Source organism: Apium graveolens, chromosome 10 (genome assembly GCF_009905375.1).
Source record: "Apium graveolens cultivar Ventura chromosome 10, ASM990537v1, whole genome shotgun sequence".
NCBI classification, from domain to species: Eukaryota; Viridiplantae; Streptophyta; class Magnoliopsida; order Apiales; family Apiaceae; genus Apium; species Apium graveolens.
The window spans coordinates 158,654,653-158,673,508 of record NC_133656.1 but is presented as its reverse complement, the minus strand read 5'-3'; the positions used below and the strand labels follow the sequence as shown (position 1 = coordinate 158,673,508).

At 30.6% G+C, this 18,856-nt stretch overlaps 1 protein-coding gene across 1 annotated transcript; it reads right to left on the bottom strand.

Annotated features, from left to right (window-relative positions):
* Nucleotides 1-8,464: 8,464 nt before the first annotated feature.
* LOC141689041 (elongator complex protein 6) lies at nucleotides 8,465-12,808 on the bottom strand. The gene is made up of 5 exons (XM_074493202.1): nucleotides 12,522-12,808; nucleotides 11,605-11,677; nucleotides 9,967-10,175; nucleotides 9,712-9,858; nucleotides 8,465-8,849 (listed from the first exon to the last, which is right to left on the bottom strand). Exons 1-5 carry the CDS (start codon nucleotides 12,732-12,734, stop codon nucleotides 8,727-8,729), a joined length of 765 nt encoding a protein of 254 aa, XP_074349303.1. The 5' UTR covers nucleotides 12,735-12,808; the 3' UTR covers nucleotides 8,465-8,726.
* Between the last annotated feature and the right edge of the window lie 6,048 nt (nucleotides 12,809-18,856).

Here is an 18,856-nt window from a genome sequence, read left to right as displayed (position 1 = left end):
CATGTAAAAGAGGGCATCTATTTTGCGGCATGTGCGTCGTACACTGTAGATTTCCAACAAAAAAATATATATAGTAAGATCTTGTTTGTTTTGTCAATTTATGATCACGTAGGAACTTGAACTTCTACCGTAACCAAAATACATTAAGTTACATAAATTCAATTCAAGGAATTATAAGTTACATGATTAAGTTACATCGAAACAAACGAGGCTCAAGTTATTTATCCATTCATCTATATATTTTTAATGAATATTCATTAATTTATCTATTTTTCAAATGGGTACCCATAACCCATATTAAATATAAAATCACTAAATTCATGGATATATCCAAAAATTTACCCAATGGGTAAATAAATTTACCCATGACCCATATTAAGTATAAAATCTATATATCCATAGATATATCCATATAAGTTTATCCATTTTTTTACCCATCAAAACACTAAACATGGAAAAATTTTGAATTTTAAATTTAAACATCTTATCTAAGGAAAGATTTGCATGATTTTCTCACATCTGTTACAACACTAATTCAATGATAATTATTGGTTTCCTTATTCTCTCTCATTCTTTATTTACACATTCAATTGTTTTTTTTTTTGAAATTCAAATTTTCTTAATTATCTCTATCCAATCAAATTACCCAATTAATATTATATGCGTGCTACTCAAGATCCACAATTTTAGCCACGAATACGATAAAACTATCTATTCAAATATATCTACCTTCAAAAACCGCTATTTCAATTATATCAGACATTTATCTCTCTCATTCTTCTATTTTCAATTTTTTTTTCTTTTTATTCGACTTTTTACTCTCTTTTTTTGTAATTTTAGTATAATTTTTTGTATTGATTTGATATGTCGTCTCTTTTACTCTTTCTTTTTTTTTTATTTTATTATTATTTTTTTGTATTGATTTGGTATGTTTGTATAAATATTCTTAATCTACATTTATAATTTGAAATTCAAAAAGTAAGCTATCTATGGAAAAAGATTTTAGACTAATCAATCATGCATGATTTACTCCTTTATTTGTTATATTTTTAAATTTTGAATTTCATACTTATCTATAGAAATTATCACTCTTTGATTTGTAAATTGAGTTAAATTATTGATATATATACGTCTGTTATTCTTCTTCTCTCAAATTTCAAATCTCAGAATCTCATTTTCTCTCTTTCTTTTTGCAGGTTACATGTAGATTTTAATTGAGTTTCATTTGCTAATGAACAAACAAGTTAGTACATCATAGTTCTTCTTTTTTCTGTTTTTCTTTTAATTCGTCTCTGCACTCCTTTCTTTATGTAATTTTAGTGTTGTTTTTTGTATTGATAATATGTTTGTACTATTTCCAAGCATTGTTGGGTTAAGAATACTTGGAGGTCTGTTAGTTATGTCATGATGGATTTTGTTGTTATTTTGGTATTGCTGACGATGGCATTGCACTATGAGCATTACGTAATTTTGTAAAATATTACAAATGTGAGTTCCTGCAAGAGAATCAGCCATATAACTCACCATCAGAACTATGGAAATATTGAGAAAGATGAATTTTGGGTTCCTGTAAAGTTTCTTCACTCTCATACTCATTACTCAAGAATTATTTTTTCACAGTTCCTTATAATAAAATGTGCATCAATGTTTTATATTTTGGTTTCGGCTACCAGAAAAGATATATAAAAGTCTGTCAGTCCACATTAAACTTCTGAGATTCAAGATTCCTTTTCCCATATTTGCATATCTTCATATCTGGTGAGAAATTATCTCTGTTTTGATAGAAGCTAACATATGTCTCTAAGTTTTTAGAACATAAAAACTCATAATTTCTACGTATAATCTGCATAAATAACATATCAACAAAAGTCCAGGGAAGAAAGGTTCACAGTTCAACCCATATAGTGATATATTTCATCTGAGTGAGAAGAATTTGGTGGTAACGTCGACATTGTGTTGGACTGCAATGCTAGCTTTCCTTGGCTACATGGCTAATACATTTGGCTAGGACTGCTGTAGTTAATACTATTAAACTGCAGTGATATTGTACCTTATATCATGTATCATGCAAAGAAGTGCTGATGCAATTGGCAATGATGGAGGAAGCTAATGCTAGAGGTATGAATTGAAGTTTAATAGTAATGCCATATTTAAGTGTTAGTGTAGGTGATTTTTGCTAATTTGTAGTATGTTGCTTAGTCAGCTTCAAATTTCTAAATTATGACCAAGTAATGTAAGATTGTAAAGTAAATAGTGAGCGGGTTCTTTTTTAGTATATTTGGTCCAAGAGTATGTGAGACTGCATGTTATGTTTAATAATTGTATTAGTATCTTCTTCATGAGGTTTGAACTATCAGGGTATATCAATTGACTTTATAAAAAAAAGGACGTTTTTATAGTTACAGAAATTGCAAAGTATATAAATAATAAATTTAGTACAAGTTGATTCATTTTTACATTTTATTGAAAAAAATAGATTAAAAAGTGTCATAGCATATAAATAATAATTTAGTTTATATGCATACTTTTTATTGTATTTAACTAATAAAATTATTAAGTTCATTCAAATTATATACAAAAAAATATTATGAAGATAAAAGTGCAATATTAAATTATGAAAAGTTTGGATAAATTATGTAACCTTATGTAATATTGATTTTGAGGTCAATTATCTTTTGATATTAAAATCTCAAATACTGAATGAATTAATGAAAATCTCAAAAAATTTAAAAAAGAGATAGTGTGATATTTATGTGATATTTTTATGCATTTCAAAATATATGCATACACAGTTTACATTTTCAAAAAAATTATATTTATCTGCATTTCAAAATCATTGTTATATTTTATGTAATTTTAATTTTTTTACAGCAAATTATGTCGAGAAAATAAATATTTTAATTTTATAATATTTTTTCTAAGAATTAATTTTATAATACTTAAAATAGGAGGTGTCAATGTTAGGTGAATATAAGTAATATTAAATTGAATTTTTAATAAAAAATTCTGTTAGAAAAATAATTATAATACACTAATGTTTACTTTTGTAAATTGTATACATCAAATATAACATAGTGGTTGTCAATTAACATATTTTAAAATAACTTATGTAGAGTATTTATATATATATATATTTTTTCAAAGTTTAAAGTGTGAGGTATTGCCATGGCAAGTAATATTGAACTAAATTGTATATCAAAATTCAGCTATTTTGATATACTTTTCATTTGTCTATAGTATATATTTACATTTTGACAATTAATGTAATTTATATAATTTTAAATTTTTTTACATCAAACTGTGTCGAGAAAATAAATATTTTGATTTTATTATTTTTTTTGAATAATTAATTTTATAATGTTTAAAATTGGAGGTGTGAGTTTAAGGTGGCTATCAGTAATATTAAAATGATTTTTTAACAAAAAGTTTTTGTTGCAAAATAATATTAATGCACTAATATATATTTTTGCAAATTGTATACATCATTTATAATATAATAGTTGTCAAATGACATAATTTAAAATAACTTATGTAAAGTATATATATTTATTTTTTCAAAGTTTAAAGTGCGAGGTCGGGTGATATTGAACTAAATTGTATGTTATTTTGAATATAACTAAATAATTTTTATTTATATATATTTACCTTTTGACAATTAATGTAATTTTTGTAATTTTAAAATATTTTAATTTTATTATCTTTTTTTTGAAAAAATAATTTTATAATGTTTAAAATTGGAAGTGTCAGTTTAAGATGGATATCAATAATATTAAAATAATTTTTTAATAAAAAAATTTCGTTGTAAAATAATTTTAATGCACTAATGTTTTACTTTTGCAAATTGTATACAAATCATCAAATATAACATAGTGATTTTCAATTAACATATTTTAAAATAACTTATTTCAAAGTTTAAAGTGTCAGGTGTGGGACCCGAGTAATGTTAAACTAATTGATATGTTTAACAATTGTATTAGTGTTTTCTTCGTGAGGTTTGAACTATCAGGCTTGCTCTGTTCTATTTTAATATATTAATTGATTTTGTAAAAAAAGAACTTACAGAAATTGCATAGTATATAAATAATAAATTTAGTACAAATTTATACATTTTTACATTTTATTGAAAAAATCAGATTAAATAGTATAATAGTATAAAAAAAAATTAGTTTATATGAATACTTTTTATTGTATTTAACTAATAAAATTATTAAGTTCATTCAAATTATGTATAAAACAATATTGGATAGATAAAAGTGCAATATTAAACTATGAAAAGTTTGGATAAATTATGTAACCTTATGTAATATTGATTTTGAGGTCAATTATCTTTTTATATTAAAATATCAAATATTGAATGAATTAATGAAAATCTCCAAAAATTTAAAAAAGAGATAGTGTGATATTTATATGATATTTTTATGCATTTCAAAATATATGCATACACAGTTTACATTTTCGAAAAATTATATTTATCTGCATTTCAAAATCATTGTTATATATTATATAATTTTAAATTTTTTACACCAAACTATGTCGAGAATAGAAATATTTTAATTTTATAATATATTTTTCAATAATTAATTTTATAATGCTTAAAATAGGAGGTGTTGAGGTGGATATCAGTAATATTAAAATGAATTTTTTATAGAAAAATTCAGTTAGAAAATAATTTTAATGTACTAATGTTTGCTTTTGTAAATTGTATACATCAAGTATAAGTTGTCAATTAACATATTTTAAAATAACTTATATAGAGTATTTATATTTTTTTCAAAGTTTAAAGTGTGAGGTGTCGCCTAACGTGATGGCGGGTAATATTGAACTAAATCTTATATCAAAATTTAGCTATTATTTTGAATATTTTAATTTTATTATCTTTTTTTTTGAAGAATTCATTTTATAATGTTTAAAATTGGAAGTGTCACTTTAAGGTGACTATCAGTAATATTAAAATGTTGAAGAATCAAAATTTGTGTCGACGGGTATTTCAACCATCCTTATATTACTTCTATGTCATCTATGTCGTTTTCAAACCTGATTAGCATTTGATAACGTCATATTTTTTGTTAGAGTTCTCATCTCCTTTTATAATCTAACTAAAGTAGGTTATAAGGTTAATATCTAAAACAAGTGCATTACTGCATCTTTTTATGTAGATATTCAGTTATTATTACAATTTCGTCAATATTATTTTGTGTATGATGTTCCATGCACGGTTAATCTTAGATTTATGTGAAAAGTTTAAACATGATAGCGGTTTTAAGCATGTTGAAGGGGATTTTGACTCACAACAAGAAAATGGTTATCAAAACAACTTGATAATAATCACACGCTGCTCAAACATAGGGGAGTAAAAAAATGTGGTATCACTGATACACATACTACATTATTTGTTTATTACTTATTCTTCTATTTCTTTTTATTTTGACATTATTAGTGGCAAGTTTAAATACAACATATCTTATAAATATTCCAGAATTTAACTTTTTTAAGGGGAACTAATGAATATGCTTTCTATCCGGGTGATTATGTTATCGATGTGCGCATTTTTATACCTATATCCTTTTCATCACCCTCAAATGCAAGTTACGCGTGACCGGTTATATTGTTACATTTCTTACCGTGTTAGACACAATATTCATGAAACAAGTTTTCTAAACTCTCAATCATATTCTTTGGATTACAATTGACAGAGAATATTGTGGATACACAAACTTTCAGTCAATTAATCAATGAAAATAGTGCATATCTGTTTAAAAGTTGAAAATATTATGCAACTCTACCATAATCAACTTCATTTAACTGTTTTATATATTCACATGCTTGGGCTCTCAACCTATACTCAAACATCAGAAGAACATAATAGAGATACACATTCTTGATTTTCTCAAATATAAATTGAAGTTTTATATTATTTATTAAGTTTCTCCTCTTCTTGCATTCAGATATGAACGACCATCAGCATTTTTCCGCTTTGGATGCTACTCAAGTAGCTTGGAAATTGAAGGTTCCAGTGACAAGAATGTGGATATCAAGGAATAACCATGGTGAGGCAATCAAGCATAATCTTATTATGTTGGACTGTGAGGTGTGATTTAATTATATTAGTTGCATTTGAACCATTGTTCATATCTCTTGGCGCATATTCTGCATATTAACATCCTAATTTTAATCCCGATGATGAGAAATCCTGATTTCTTCTGCAACAAGATATGATCAAGATCATGATATGTTCCTGGATTTCTCCTTCATCAGGATATGAATCAATATCAGGATATGAATCAGGGTTTGTTAGCATCAGGATTAGAATCATCATGTGATTACAATCTTAACTTTCAATTAGATTCTCCATGATTACAATTCACAAAGAATATTATGGCTACACAAATTCTCAGTCAATTAATCAATGAAAATAGTGCATATCTGTTTAAAAGTTAAAAAGATTATACAACTCTACCATAATCAATTTCGTTTAACCGTACTATATATTCACATGTCTGGGCTCTCAACCTATACTCAAACATCAAAAGAAGGTTTAGAGGTACACAATTTTTATTTTGTCAAATATACATTGAAGTTCCATAGTAATATATTAAGCTTCTCCTCTTTTTGCATTCAGATATGGACGACCATCAACATTTGTCCGCTCTGGATGTTACTCAAGTAGCTTGGACATTGAAGGTTCGAGCGAACAATCCTATTTCTCACATCTATCGGAGCATACTCTACATATTAATATCCTGATTCTAATCTTGATGCTGAGAAATCCTGATTTCTTATGCAACAAGATATGAATCAGGGTTTGTCAGTATCGGGATTAGAATGAGGATGTGATTACAATCTTAACTCTCAATTATATTCTCCATGATTACAATTCACATAGAATATTATGGCAAATTCAACATTAGGATTAGAATCAGGATGTGAATACGAATAGTATATTGTTTCATATCTATGTTTTTAGTTAACTTTTTTAATAACATTTGCAGAACACACATATGCTTGCAATCTTGCCATTAGCTATTTGGAATCAATTTGTGAATTCCATTACATCTACTGTTCAAGAGACTTCCAACAAATCTTTTAGGAAATTGGAGAATCATTTTGCAAATTATAGAGCATTGATATGGATCTGTGCTGATAAAAAAAATATTTTAATTGTATAATGTTTACACGACGAGGCGTTACAATAATATTAAAAAACTTTTGAATAAAAAAATTCCTTTAGCAGAATAATGACTTTTGTTTTAATGCACTAATTTATATGTTTTGTATATGTATTCAGGTAAAACATTATGGTTTTCAATTCAACCGTTTTAAAATAACTTATATTAGTATTTATATCTTTTAATTTTCAAAATTTTAAACTGCGAGGTGTCGCCTGCCGAGTAATATTGCATTATTTTTTTATATTTAAGTTATATATATAGTAATACAGTTAGAGAGTAATTGTCAAAAATTGATTTCAAATTCACATGTGTAATCAATATATGTAGAAATATAACATTGTAGTTTTCAATTCAACTGTTTTAAAATAACTTATATTGAGTACTTTCATTTTTTAATTTTCCAAATCTTAAACTACAAGGTGTCGTCGTAAGGCGATGCCGAGTAATATAGAACTAATTTTTTTATATTTAAGTTATATATATAGAAATACAGTTAGAGAGTAATTGACACAAATTAATTTCAAATTCATATGTTTAAGCAATATATATAGAAATGTAACATTGCAGTTTTCAATTCAACGGTTTTAAAATAACTCATATTAAGTATTTACATTTTTTTAATTTTCCAAATTTTACACTGCGAGGGGTCGCCATAAGACGACGCCGAGTAATATTGAACTAATTTTTATATTTGAAATTTATATACAGAAATACAGTTAGAGGAGTATTTGACAAAAATTGATTTCGAGTTCACATGTTTAAGCAATATACGTAGAAAAACATATATGTGAACTTTAATAGATTTTTTTAATCTCAATATACAAATATAATCCACTGTCAACTTTCATTATTGAAATAGACACCATTGTATAATGCTATACAAAATTGAAATATCTTATTAGTAATGTTTATACATAAATAAAAATCAACTAAGTTTTTCTATATGCCAAATCTATTCACATACTGTGTACCAATCTAATGCAAAGTTTAAGCAGGAACAAGATTGATAAAAATATTCTCATACTTTAAAGAATCCTCGTGGTGTCCTATTTATGTTATGTAATATTTATTGGATTTTTTTAAAAAGTATTTAATTAAAAAAAATATTTACTCAGTTTTGTTGTATAAATTATTAAAATATTGACTACTAAAAACGTAAAAGAGAAATGTTAAAATATGAGTTAAAAGACTTTTAATTGGTTAAAATGTGAGAGAAAGAAAACTAAATTAAAATACTGAGATTTAACGTTAAATTATAATATCAATTTTAAATTTCAAAATAAACGGAACCTAAATAACTGTAATAAATAAATTAAATAAAACTAGAAGATAACCGTTTATGTTATAAAAATTACAAATTTCGTGAAAAAAAAATCAAAATTTAAGAAATTTGAAGCGCGAGTAAAGCGGACAAAAAGTCCCTAGTAATTATGAATACATGTGAAAAGAGGGTCGGCACACCAACTATTTAGGCCCATGCCTCCACACGAGCAATAAAAATTTCTACCAAGAATAACTTCCAATTGTTTTAGTAATACATGATGGTTGAAACTCTCTTCAAGTTAGACACCCTGGATAGAAGTATTCTGCAGAGCCCTCCTTCAGTCGGAAATGGAAATTATGCATCTTGTTCCTTGAGCTCCCTAAGCCATAACTACTGCTTTTGTTGATAACTGTCAGCTGCAGATAAAAAATTTATTATGCTGGGTTTTGACAAGACAAAAAGGTGCAGATGCCAAGATGGCAACTAATAAAGAACAAAAGAGTTGGTACGCCAACGAAATGAACTGAAAAAAAAAACACTCATGCACGAAAAAATATATATATATTAGATATACTGTCAGTAAGAAAGAACATATAGAATGGTTATAGCTGTCTCTTTCTTGGTGGTCTATGTTTTGGACCGATGGTATCATCTGTTTTAAAATCTCAAGCAGAACAAGCTAATTCATTATGGCATACTGGTGATTAAAAAAATATATACAAAACCAAATGTGAAGTGACAAAAGACAAAAGCTTTGGTCTCAACCACGTTAAGAAATAGAATTTGGACGTGGGGAGTTGGCATGCAAGTGTAACAAGTAGAATTTATATATTCTTTGCTATTTTGTATTTCCTGGATAATAGTGTCATTACCAATAAATCAAATGAACTGTGTGATTTTTGTGAATCGAAATCAAAAGGATAATTCAAAAAGAAATAATTCGGAGTTTACTATAGAGCTCATTAGAATTTATAAAAGAGTTGGACTAAAAGGTAGCCGGTAGACCAAAACAAATTTGACATGGTGATGGATGTATAATGCAAACATAATTTGTAAAATGAGAGATGCATTAATTATCACTATTACTGTTCCTATTTACGAAAAAAATAGATAAATTATGAATCATTGCATGTATAATTTTTATCTGTTCTTTTTTTATGAATATTTGCATTGACAACCGATTTCAACTAGCAACGGAAACCAATTACCTGTTTCACTTTGGCCATAGAATACAGATGCAATTAGTTTCTGCCAAAAATAACAAAACAAGAAAAGTACCTGTCCATGCACATCAGTTGCCAAACCAGTGGGCAAAGGTTCTGCCTTAACTAAAACATCTGCAAGGTACTCCATCTGTAAAAGAAGTGTAGCTCTATCGCCTACTGAATATATATCTTCATGTGTAAGAACAACAAACAAACAGCCCTGTGCAGAATACAAAGTAAAAGAACTTGTATCAACTCAAAAAAATATTGTAAACTATTTAAGAAATACAAAGTCTGCAAGTCAGAAAGCTAGTGTGACTTGTCTTACAAATTGAGTTGTTAATGTGTGGCAGTAATGCAGGAAGTCTAAGACATCGTCTGAAGAGCCATCTGCCGCTATCTCCATAACAGAGATATCATCAATCATAATAATGATGTCTCTGTTGCTTACTGATAACGAAGCCATTTCTACAGCTTTATAAATCTTGTGGTACAAAGGACGAAGTCCAGATTGACCAGTTTTTCTTAAAATTTCATCTAGCCGTAGAACAAATCAGATGAACTTTGTCAGCTTAAATAACTGATATCACGATACATAAACATTTCAATGAAGTGATATTAAATAGATAAGTGCAAATTATATGAATTCCCAAGAACAATTAATATATTATTTCCAAGAGAAAATTGTATAATCAAGCATAACTATAATATGTTCAGCACGCGATATAAATACTGTCAGATAACTCTAACGGGCAAAAGTACTAAAGTCCAAAACAATCGGGCTGCAAATACATAAACCAACGAATAAAACGATATATGATAAGTCTATATTTATAACCTATAATATCATCAGGACTGATCCCCATCACATTTTCCCTTTCTGGATCTCTAAAGTTCCATAATGTTAAACTTCTTCCATTCACAAATAGATTATAGGGTATCAAAAATAATTGTAGCTGCTTTATAGACAATGCGACCGAAGATAATCCCCAAAAAAATCAATATTAAGATTGACTATATCAACAAGGTAAGGGCATCTATCATACATTCATTCCCTTAATTCAATTTATTACTGCAACTCTTTTATTGGATTTTGTTTTGGAAAAATTATCATATATATATATGTATATGTATATGTATATATATAGCTACAACATGAAGTGTATCAATGCAATACAAAGTTATTCTCTTCAGACATCAAATTATTCATGTCCAAGAATTTAAGGTCACAATGCTTGCTTGCAAAATTAGGAACTTGTTATTTAAATCTCAGAAATTCAATTTTTTATATGCAGGATACGTTTGCATGGACAAAGTTTTGAATTTTGACCATTGATTCTGCCTAAGCGGCCGTTTAAGCGGAATCGGACCATTAAGCGCTTCGATTTTATACTAATCGGATAATGAAGCGTTTTTTAAGATTAAGGGGTCTTATAAACAGATTAAGCGGTTATTAAGCGGAATAAACGGTCATTAAGCGGTCAAACCGATTTTGACTTATCAAATTTTTAATTTTAAATCTTAATATTTATTTTAATAAAACAATGATCTTGATCAAAAAATAAAGATATATAAGTTTTTAAGAAAAATTATGTTTATATTCTTGATACTTTATTTATTTTTATTGTTTTAGTATTACACATATTATTATTATATAAAAAAATTTAAATAAATATTATTTATCCGCTTATGGACCTGCTTAAAATTCCGCTTAAGCGTGCGCTTAACCGCTTAAGCGCTAGAAAGTCTTCCCGCCGCTTAGGACCGATTTGCGCTTTTCAGAACACTGATATGGATAATAATTATATTTAAATCCAGACAAGGATACCAAAAGTTTACAACCCCAAGCCTGTATCTCTGTGCCAATCATAACTATTACGTTCAAATAATCTGTTTATATCTATAAATTACCATGGAAACTACAATACGAATCATTATATGAACCCGTTTTACCTGGTTTTCTCACCTGTTCGCTGTGGCATTAGCATATCAAAGAATAATAACCTTTTGTTGTCCTTTTGCATAGCTAAGTTGCAACCCTGTCATAGCAACAATCACAAATATAAATATCTTATTATGAGACAAGATCACATCCCAGAACTTGCATGCACTGGGATCATAATACTTTTATGTGGCATTTCTAAAACTGAGATATAGCAACTTCTTTAACAAAAATTGTTATTATAGGACCTTACCACATGACGAATACAATTTGTTTGTTACGAGTTACGACAGCCACTTTATAAATAGGGATTCACAATTTAATGGAAACCATATCGAAAGAGTAATCCTACATAATTTGCTTCCTTTGCCTCCTCATATTTCAGCTCTAAGTGTCATAAATTAATGAATTCCAGACACGTGTTTATAAAATGATATAAATGTGTATATTTAGTTGGGGAATTTGAGTCTTTTACTATAGTAATTTCATATAACAACGAAATAGCAACACAAAAACACCAGATAAAACTTGATATCTGGTAGTACGCATCTGAGCTCGATTCACGACATTCGCAATATCTAAAATCCTCATTATAGAAAAAATTCATACAAGGAGTTGTATGCTTATCTAATTTCGTTAGTCATTAATCTTGAGTTACGAATATTAATTTCGAATAGTTCTCTTTCCATTAGAATTTCAACCTAAATACAAGTTCTACTAATATAACATGTTTACCAGTCAATTATCAGTTAAACCTAAACTTTTGGCAAAAAGCAACACAACATCGCAATCGGAAAGGCCTTTCTTCACTCATTAACAATAAATATAAATAAATACAGAGAATAAACATACTTGTATTCTATCTTCATTTCAATTTTCAACAAAATATTTTAAACATCCTAAAACGAATAATCTCGATAAATGAATAAAATTCGGTGTACCAATTTATGAAGAATGCGGTCGTAGTGAGAGAAAGGATTAGCAAAAGCAACGAAAATGAGGAGAGAAGTGGAGGATTGAGGAGAGAGAAAGCGCTTGATGAGATGATGAAGCACAAATGCGCCGCTCGTTTCAACGCAATCTTCGATTAAAACGACTCTGTTCTTCGTCGTATTAGCCATGGCTTCGTCTAGAAGATTCGAAGTTCGTTCCATTTTTTTTATTGCTGGAGCTCTGAGAATTGGGGAGTTAGGGTTTAGAGGGAGGTCAAAAAAATACACAGGGGTTTAAATATATTATATATACATATAAAATAGGGTAATGGATAAATATAGCCGATTTTTAAATAAAAATTACCAAAATAACCGATCCTGAATACTTGGCCAATTTTAGCCGACAGATTACACATATCAAAACGGAATATTGCGCTATATATATTTGGGAGTGTAGTAACCTTTATTATGCAATCTCAAGGTATTACAAAATATATAACAAAAGATTCGTAATTGACACGATAGTATATAAACTTAAATATGCATTTACTTAATGCGTATTAGTATTAGTTATAACAAACCTAAGGAACAACCCATGTGAGTTGTGGGTCCAAGATCACTTCTTTTAGCACCTGTACTCTTACCTCTTTGCAAGTGGCAGCTGACACACACAGAAACACACCACATAATCCACATAATCGTCATACACAAAATAGCATTTGTTATTAGATATGCAAGTAGTAGTAATGTATTAGATATTATTATATACGCATCTGGCAATGGCCGGTTGGATCGGCCATTATTGGTCAACTTTATCATCTCGGCTATTTTGGTATTATTTAATAAAAAATCAGTTATTTATGTAATTTTTTCTTTTAAATATTATATAACAAATTTCAAAAATTGGAAATTAAAAATATTTATTTGTGATTTTTTGGATAATTTTTGTAAAATCAAATTGGTCAATTTTTTTTGAATGATTTATCCGCGTTTTATCAATATTTCTTAAGAAATTGACCAGTATAATCATGATTATACGTAAAAATTGTATAAATCTCTTACCGATAAACTAATTATAAGTTAGCCTTTGATCTTTTCTCCCGATAATTCAAACCTAAAAATATTCATATCTTTTTAATTTGATATTGTGTATAAGTATGAATTTATTTGAAAAATAAAGTTTTGTTTTTAACAATATTACTACTTTATTTTACAATATCAATGATATAGACTTATTTTATATTTACATTATAAATTCAGATATTGATAGGGAATAAAAATAACCCTAATTGCGAAGTTAATGTCGCATTAATCAGACCTGATTTGGTCAAAGGGAAAAACTCAATTAATGAAGCCCAAAATCCTATTTATTTATTAATTTCGTAATTAATAAATGGGCTAATTAAACAACCCAATAAATTTGTTCAAATAACTACTTCTACAAGAAGGAGCCTCCAAACAACATAAGTTCAGAAGGAAACTAATTCCTGTTTTCTACTACTCTAAAGTCCAAACAGAGGTGGAGACTTGCCCATCAGGTCACCCAATTTTACCCTAATTCCAAAACTCTCAACGTCTATATAAAGGATCTTACTCTTTCAACTTCAGCAGAACGTTTTGGGACAAAAGCTCCACACGTCACAAAGCTGCGAAGGCAACCTACAAGCCACGAGGCCATTACCTGGAACGACGTTTTAGATTTAGTCCTTGAACGACATGGTCACTGCGTCCTTGGTGAGCTCTCGCTATCATAGCCCCGAGGGCAAGCATCACCAAAAACTACGTTTTGGCTTGATCCTTGGTATACTCTAAAATACGTCGACATCATGTTAAGGCAGATTCAAGCCACGAAACACAAGCGCAACCATTAATATTCGAAACTTATTAAACCCTAACATTAAATACACAGAATAAATAAATCCATATTTTTTACCCATAACATTTGGCGTCGATTATGGGGAAAAGACGACAACTATGAGAGCACAGAGAAACCACTTGCTGGGATGCACAACGTCGCATCCACCGTTGAGATACCACCAGAGTTAAACCTCAATATTTGAGAGACTAATCTCTCAGGGACGAAGATCCCCATTACCCAACAGTTGGTACAACGGTCTCTGTTAGGCACAAAACACGCGCTAATAATTCACGCAAGTATACGCGTTCACAAGTAATATAGAATAAATTCTAGTTCGTTCCCACAAAGACTCAAACTAATTATGTTCAATTAACACTTACTCACCTATGTATGATTACTTCTCAATGTCAAGACAATCACACTTAGATTTGATTAACTAATTATTAACTACAATTAACTACGAGAATTAAACACTTAATTGACACTTGAATTAACAATATTAAACACACATGAGATCATAACTTCATTACTACTTCCTTCAATAGTTATTGTTATTACCCTTAACATGTAACAGTGATGATATTAATCGAACAACACGAAACTGATAAAAGCCAACTTTCATTGTACTAATACCATTCTACCAAACATCCACAATTAAGATAGAAGTTGAATATGCATCAATTCTGTTGAGACCCTATATGTCTACAGAATTTGACAACATAACGATTCAAGTACAAGTTATTCTTTATGATTACACAGGGCAAGTAAAACGATTAGAGTTACCCACTAATCATGCATACACATACATGAACCTATGCTAGCATGGCAGGTTCTAAACCTCGAGATCCACCATCGCTTCACATGAGATTAACAGACTATCTTATATGTTCGCGACGCACATAAGACGAATAAGTGCAACCTATGTTAGATATTATACAATCATCACACACTAAGGTATTAAACAACTAACTAAAGAAATCCATAGTAAATCCGTTATGATCCCATGATCACGATTAGCCCATGATAAAACTCATCGTCACCATGGGTTCATATGAAAGCATGACAATAACACACAATATAAACTAATAAAAATACTTATTAAAACCAGAGTACGTCACAAGAGTAATAAGGTTCAAAGTAAAGAAAATCAGCATCCACTGATACAACGAATAAAAGAATCACAAGAAAATGTATACTTCCTCTTTTTCGTTGTGTTGTGCTAAAACAGTCTTCTTCCTTCTCTCCTTGCTTGATACCATACTTTTTTTTGAAACGTCTCTGAGAACTACTTATATAGAAGCCCACAAGAACCAGCCGTCTCAGAAGTCCATCAGAATAAGGATTATAAAATTCAGTATTAAAATTCTCATCCCTGAGCGGCCGCCCCAGATTCCTGAGCGGGCGCCCAAGCTCCCAAGCGGCCGCCCAGCATCCTGAGTGAGCGCCCAAGCACCTTCTGGAAAATTCTGAATTCTGCTCCTGATTTTTGCTATGCTCTGCCCCCAACTTTCCACAACCAATGCCACACACTTCCCTAGGCTTATTTCTGATGAATTCTTTCTACATACGCAAGTTATACCCTGAAATGCAAAAACACTAGAAAAACACATCAAATACACAAAATACCTGATTTCAAGACATCAATTCAAGCCATTATAAGACGTTCTAAGTGGTATAAAATGCCACTTATCACACCCCCAAACTTAAATCGATGCTTGTCCTCAAGCGTCACAGACTCAAAAATAAAACAAAAATATGCATGAATGCAATCTACATGAAATGCAACAATCCCCCTAACAATGACTAAACCAACCAACTCATGACATCTCAACAAATACAATTAGGCGAATAAAGATCAAACAAATCATGCAAACTAACATACAACTAGAAACGTGATGTGTGCGGATGCTTAACAGATATGCTTCGAAACTAGATCAATTATCATAACTCGATTATCCTCAAGGCAATCACATGATTATACGAAGAATAAATTCTAGGCACAAAATGACATAACACTTCAAGATCACTGGAGCTTATTACGGAATCATGCTTTTATTCAACACAACAACAAATGCTTATTTGACCGTGAAATGAGTGAGGTCCACAAAAGACTTATGCAATGGCATCCATTTAGCGAGCGTTAGGTTAGCGGATCCCAGACTATAAAAGCCTTAGGTCACTAGGCACAAAGTCCCCTAAGAACTTAATAACTCGAATACCAAAGAGCCCACTCGTGATCAATTATGCATTAACTTTTTATTTTATTTTTTCTTTCCCTTTTTTCTTTTTTTTTCTTTTTTCTTCTATTTTTTCAAATTTCTGAGCAAGTGCGTTTCGCTCCATCTTGCTCAACCCTAGACTACTCGCATAAAAATACGAGCCGGCTACTAGCCATTTGACGCCTAGCCACAATTATCAATGAATTCCAATTTTTACTCCAATTTTTTTTTTCTTTTCATGCCTTTTATCATTAAGAGCCTATCATAAATTCTAAGCATAATCGATAGATTAACCTCAAAAACCATCAAACCATGACAACCATCTAGTCCTTAAGCATACTCTAAGACTTAGTGAAATTACAAGTGTTTCTAGCATGCATGTCAACCTACAAGACTCAATCATCACTCTAACGCTATCACTACACTTGCATCAATATCACAAATCAATCGGTAAAGCAACGCAAAAGGGATCATGGTATATGCATGAGTTAAATGACATGATAAATAAAGCTATAAAATAAATTAAAGAAAAACTATATATGGCAAAAATATGCAATTATATGAACTAAACTATCATGAATATGCAACTACATGACACACACATAAAAATATTCCTTAACTACCACCCCCAAACTTAAAATCTTCAATGTCCCCAATACGAGCCATCTTGCTCAACCCTAGACTACTCGTATACAATACGAGCCGGCTACTAGCCATTTAACTCCTAGCCACAAATAGCAATGAATTCCAATTTTTACTCCAATTTTATCTTTTCATGCCTTTTATCATTAAGAGCCTATCATACATTCTAAGCATAAGCAATAGATTAACCTCAAAAACCATCAAACCATGACAACAATCTAGTCCTTAAGCATACTCTAAGACTTAGTGAAATTATAAGTGTTTCTAGCATGTATGCCAACCTAACAAGATTCAACATCACTCTAGCACTACCACTACACTCACATCAATATCACATATCAATCGGTAAGCAACACAAAGGGATCATGGTTTATACATGAGCTATATGTCATGATAAATAAAGCTTATAAAATAAAAAACTATATATAAAAAAACTATATGGCAAAAATATGGAACTATATGAACTAAAGTAACATGAAAATGCAACTACATGACACACACACAAATATATTCCTTAACTACCACCCCAAACTTAAAATCTTCACTGTCCCCAATGAAGGTAATAAAAAGGAACACAGGGTATACCTACTCAGAAGAATCATCATCATCATTACCCTCAGAGGGTGGAGTGTCAGGAGGCGGATAAGCATAGTCCTCACCAAAAACGGGCCACTGGATGTCAGCTCCAAGGCCTCTGAAAGCAGTCCCAAGTGCAAGGGTGAGCTCCTGAAAGAACCTACTCTGCGACTCATACATCGCATCCATCCTCCTCGACAGCCTCCTATACTGGGCATCAGCCATCCCAGCACCTTCCTGGGCTCTAGAAGAGCCTGCCTCATCACGAACCTGACTGGGCCTAGCCATGGTAGCACCAGCTGCTGGACGTCCTTCTGGAAGACGATATCCCAAACCATGCTCCTCGGGCTCTCCACCCGTCCACTCCTGCATCGCATTCAGAGTCGCTGAGTCAATAGGAGCGACCGGCATCTGCAGCTGCTCGTGAGAAGGCCAATGAACTCCCACTGCTCTGCACAGCTTCGTGACTGTATATGCATAAGGGATGTTGATGTGTTTCGCCCTCTCAAAAACTTCAAAATCCCTTGGTAGATGAACTCACCAAGGTCCACATAATACTCCTCATTCAAGATCCCCCAAAACAACCTTGCTCTCTCGACTATAACATCATGTGCATGCGAAGTAGGCAAAATATTAGCACAAATAAAGGCATTCCATGCACGGGCATACCTATTCATCGCAACCGCCAGAAAAGAACGATACTCGTTAGATCCCGTCTTGAACTTCCACACCGTGCCCGACTGACAGAGGGTAGCCATAATTAAATCCAAATCAAAATCTCCGGGGGGCTTCTCATTCCAATTCTCCTCCGTGGGCTTCCGTTGTCGCTGCCCAATAACACGGCGAATCGTCTCCGGCTGATAATCCACAGTAAGCCCACGAACAACAGTAAACCCATTCTTTTCAGCCTTGGCGTTCGCATAAAACTCGCGAACCACACTCATTGGAACCGCCTCCAGCGACTCACAAAAAAAAATCCACCCTTTCTCCGCAATCATCGGTAACAACTCACCATCCCTCCCCGATGGTAAAAATCCCCTCTCCTTCAA

Bases quoted from the DNA above. Each gene is read 5' to 3' on its own strand.
- LOC141689041 (XM_074493202.1), bottom strand. From the start codon at position 12,734: ATGGAACGAACTTCGAATCTTCTAGACGAAGCCATGGCTAATACGACG. The intron at 10,176-11,604 runs GTGAGAAAACCA...TTCTACGGCTAG, and splicing joins GCTAATGCCACAGCGAACAG to ATGAAATTTTAAGAAAAACT. The intron at 9,859-9,966 runs GTAAGACAAGTC...TATTCTGCACAG, and splicing joins ACACATTAACAACTCAATTT to GGCTGTTTGTTTGTTGTTCT.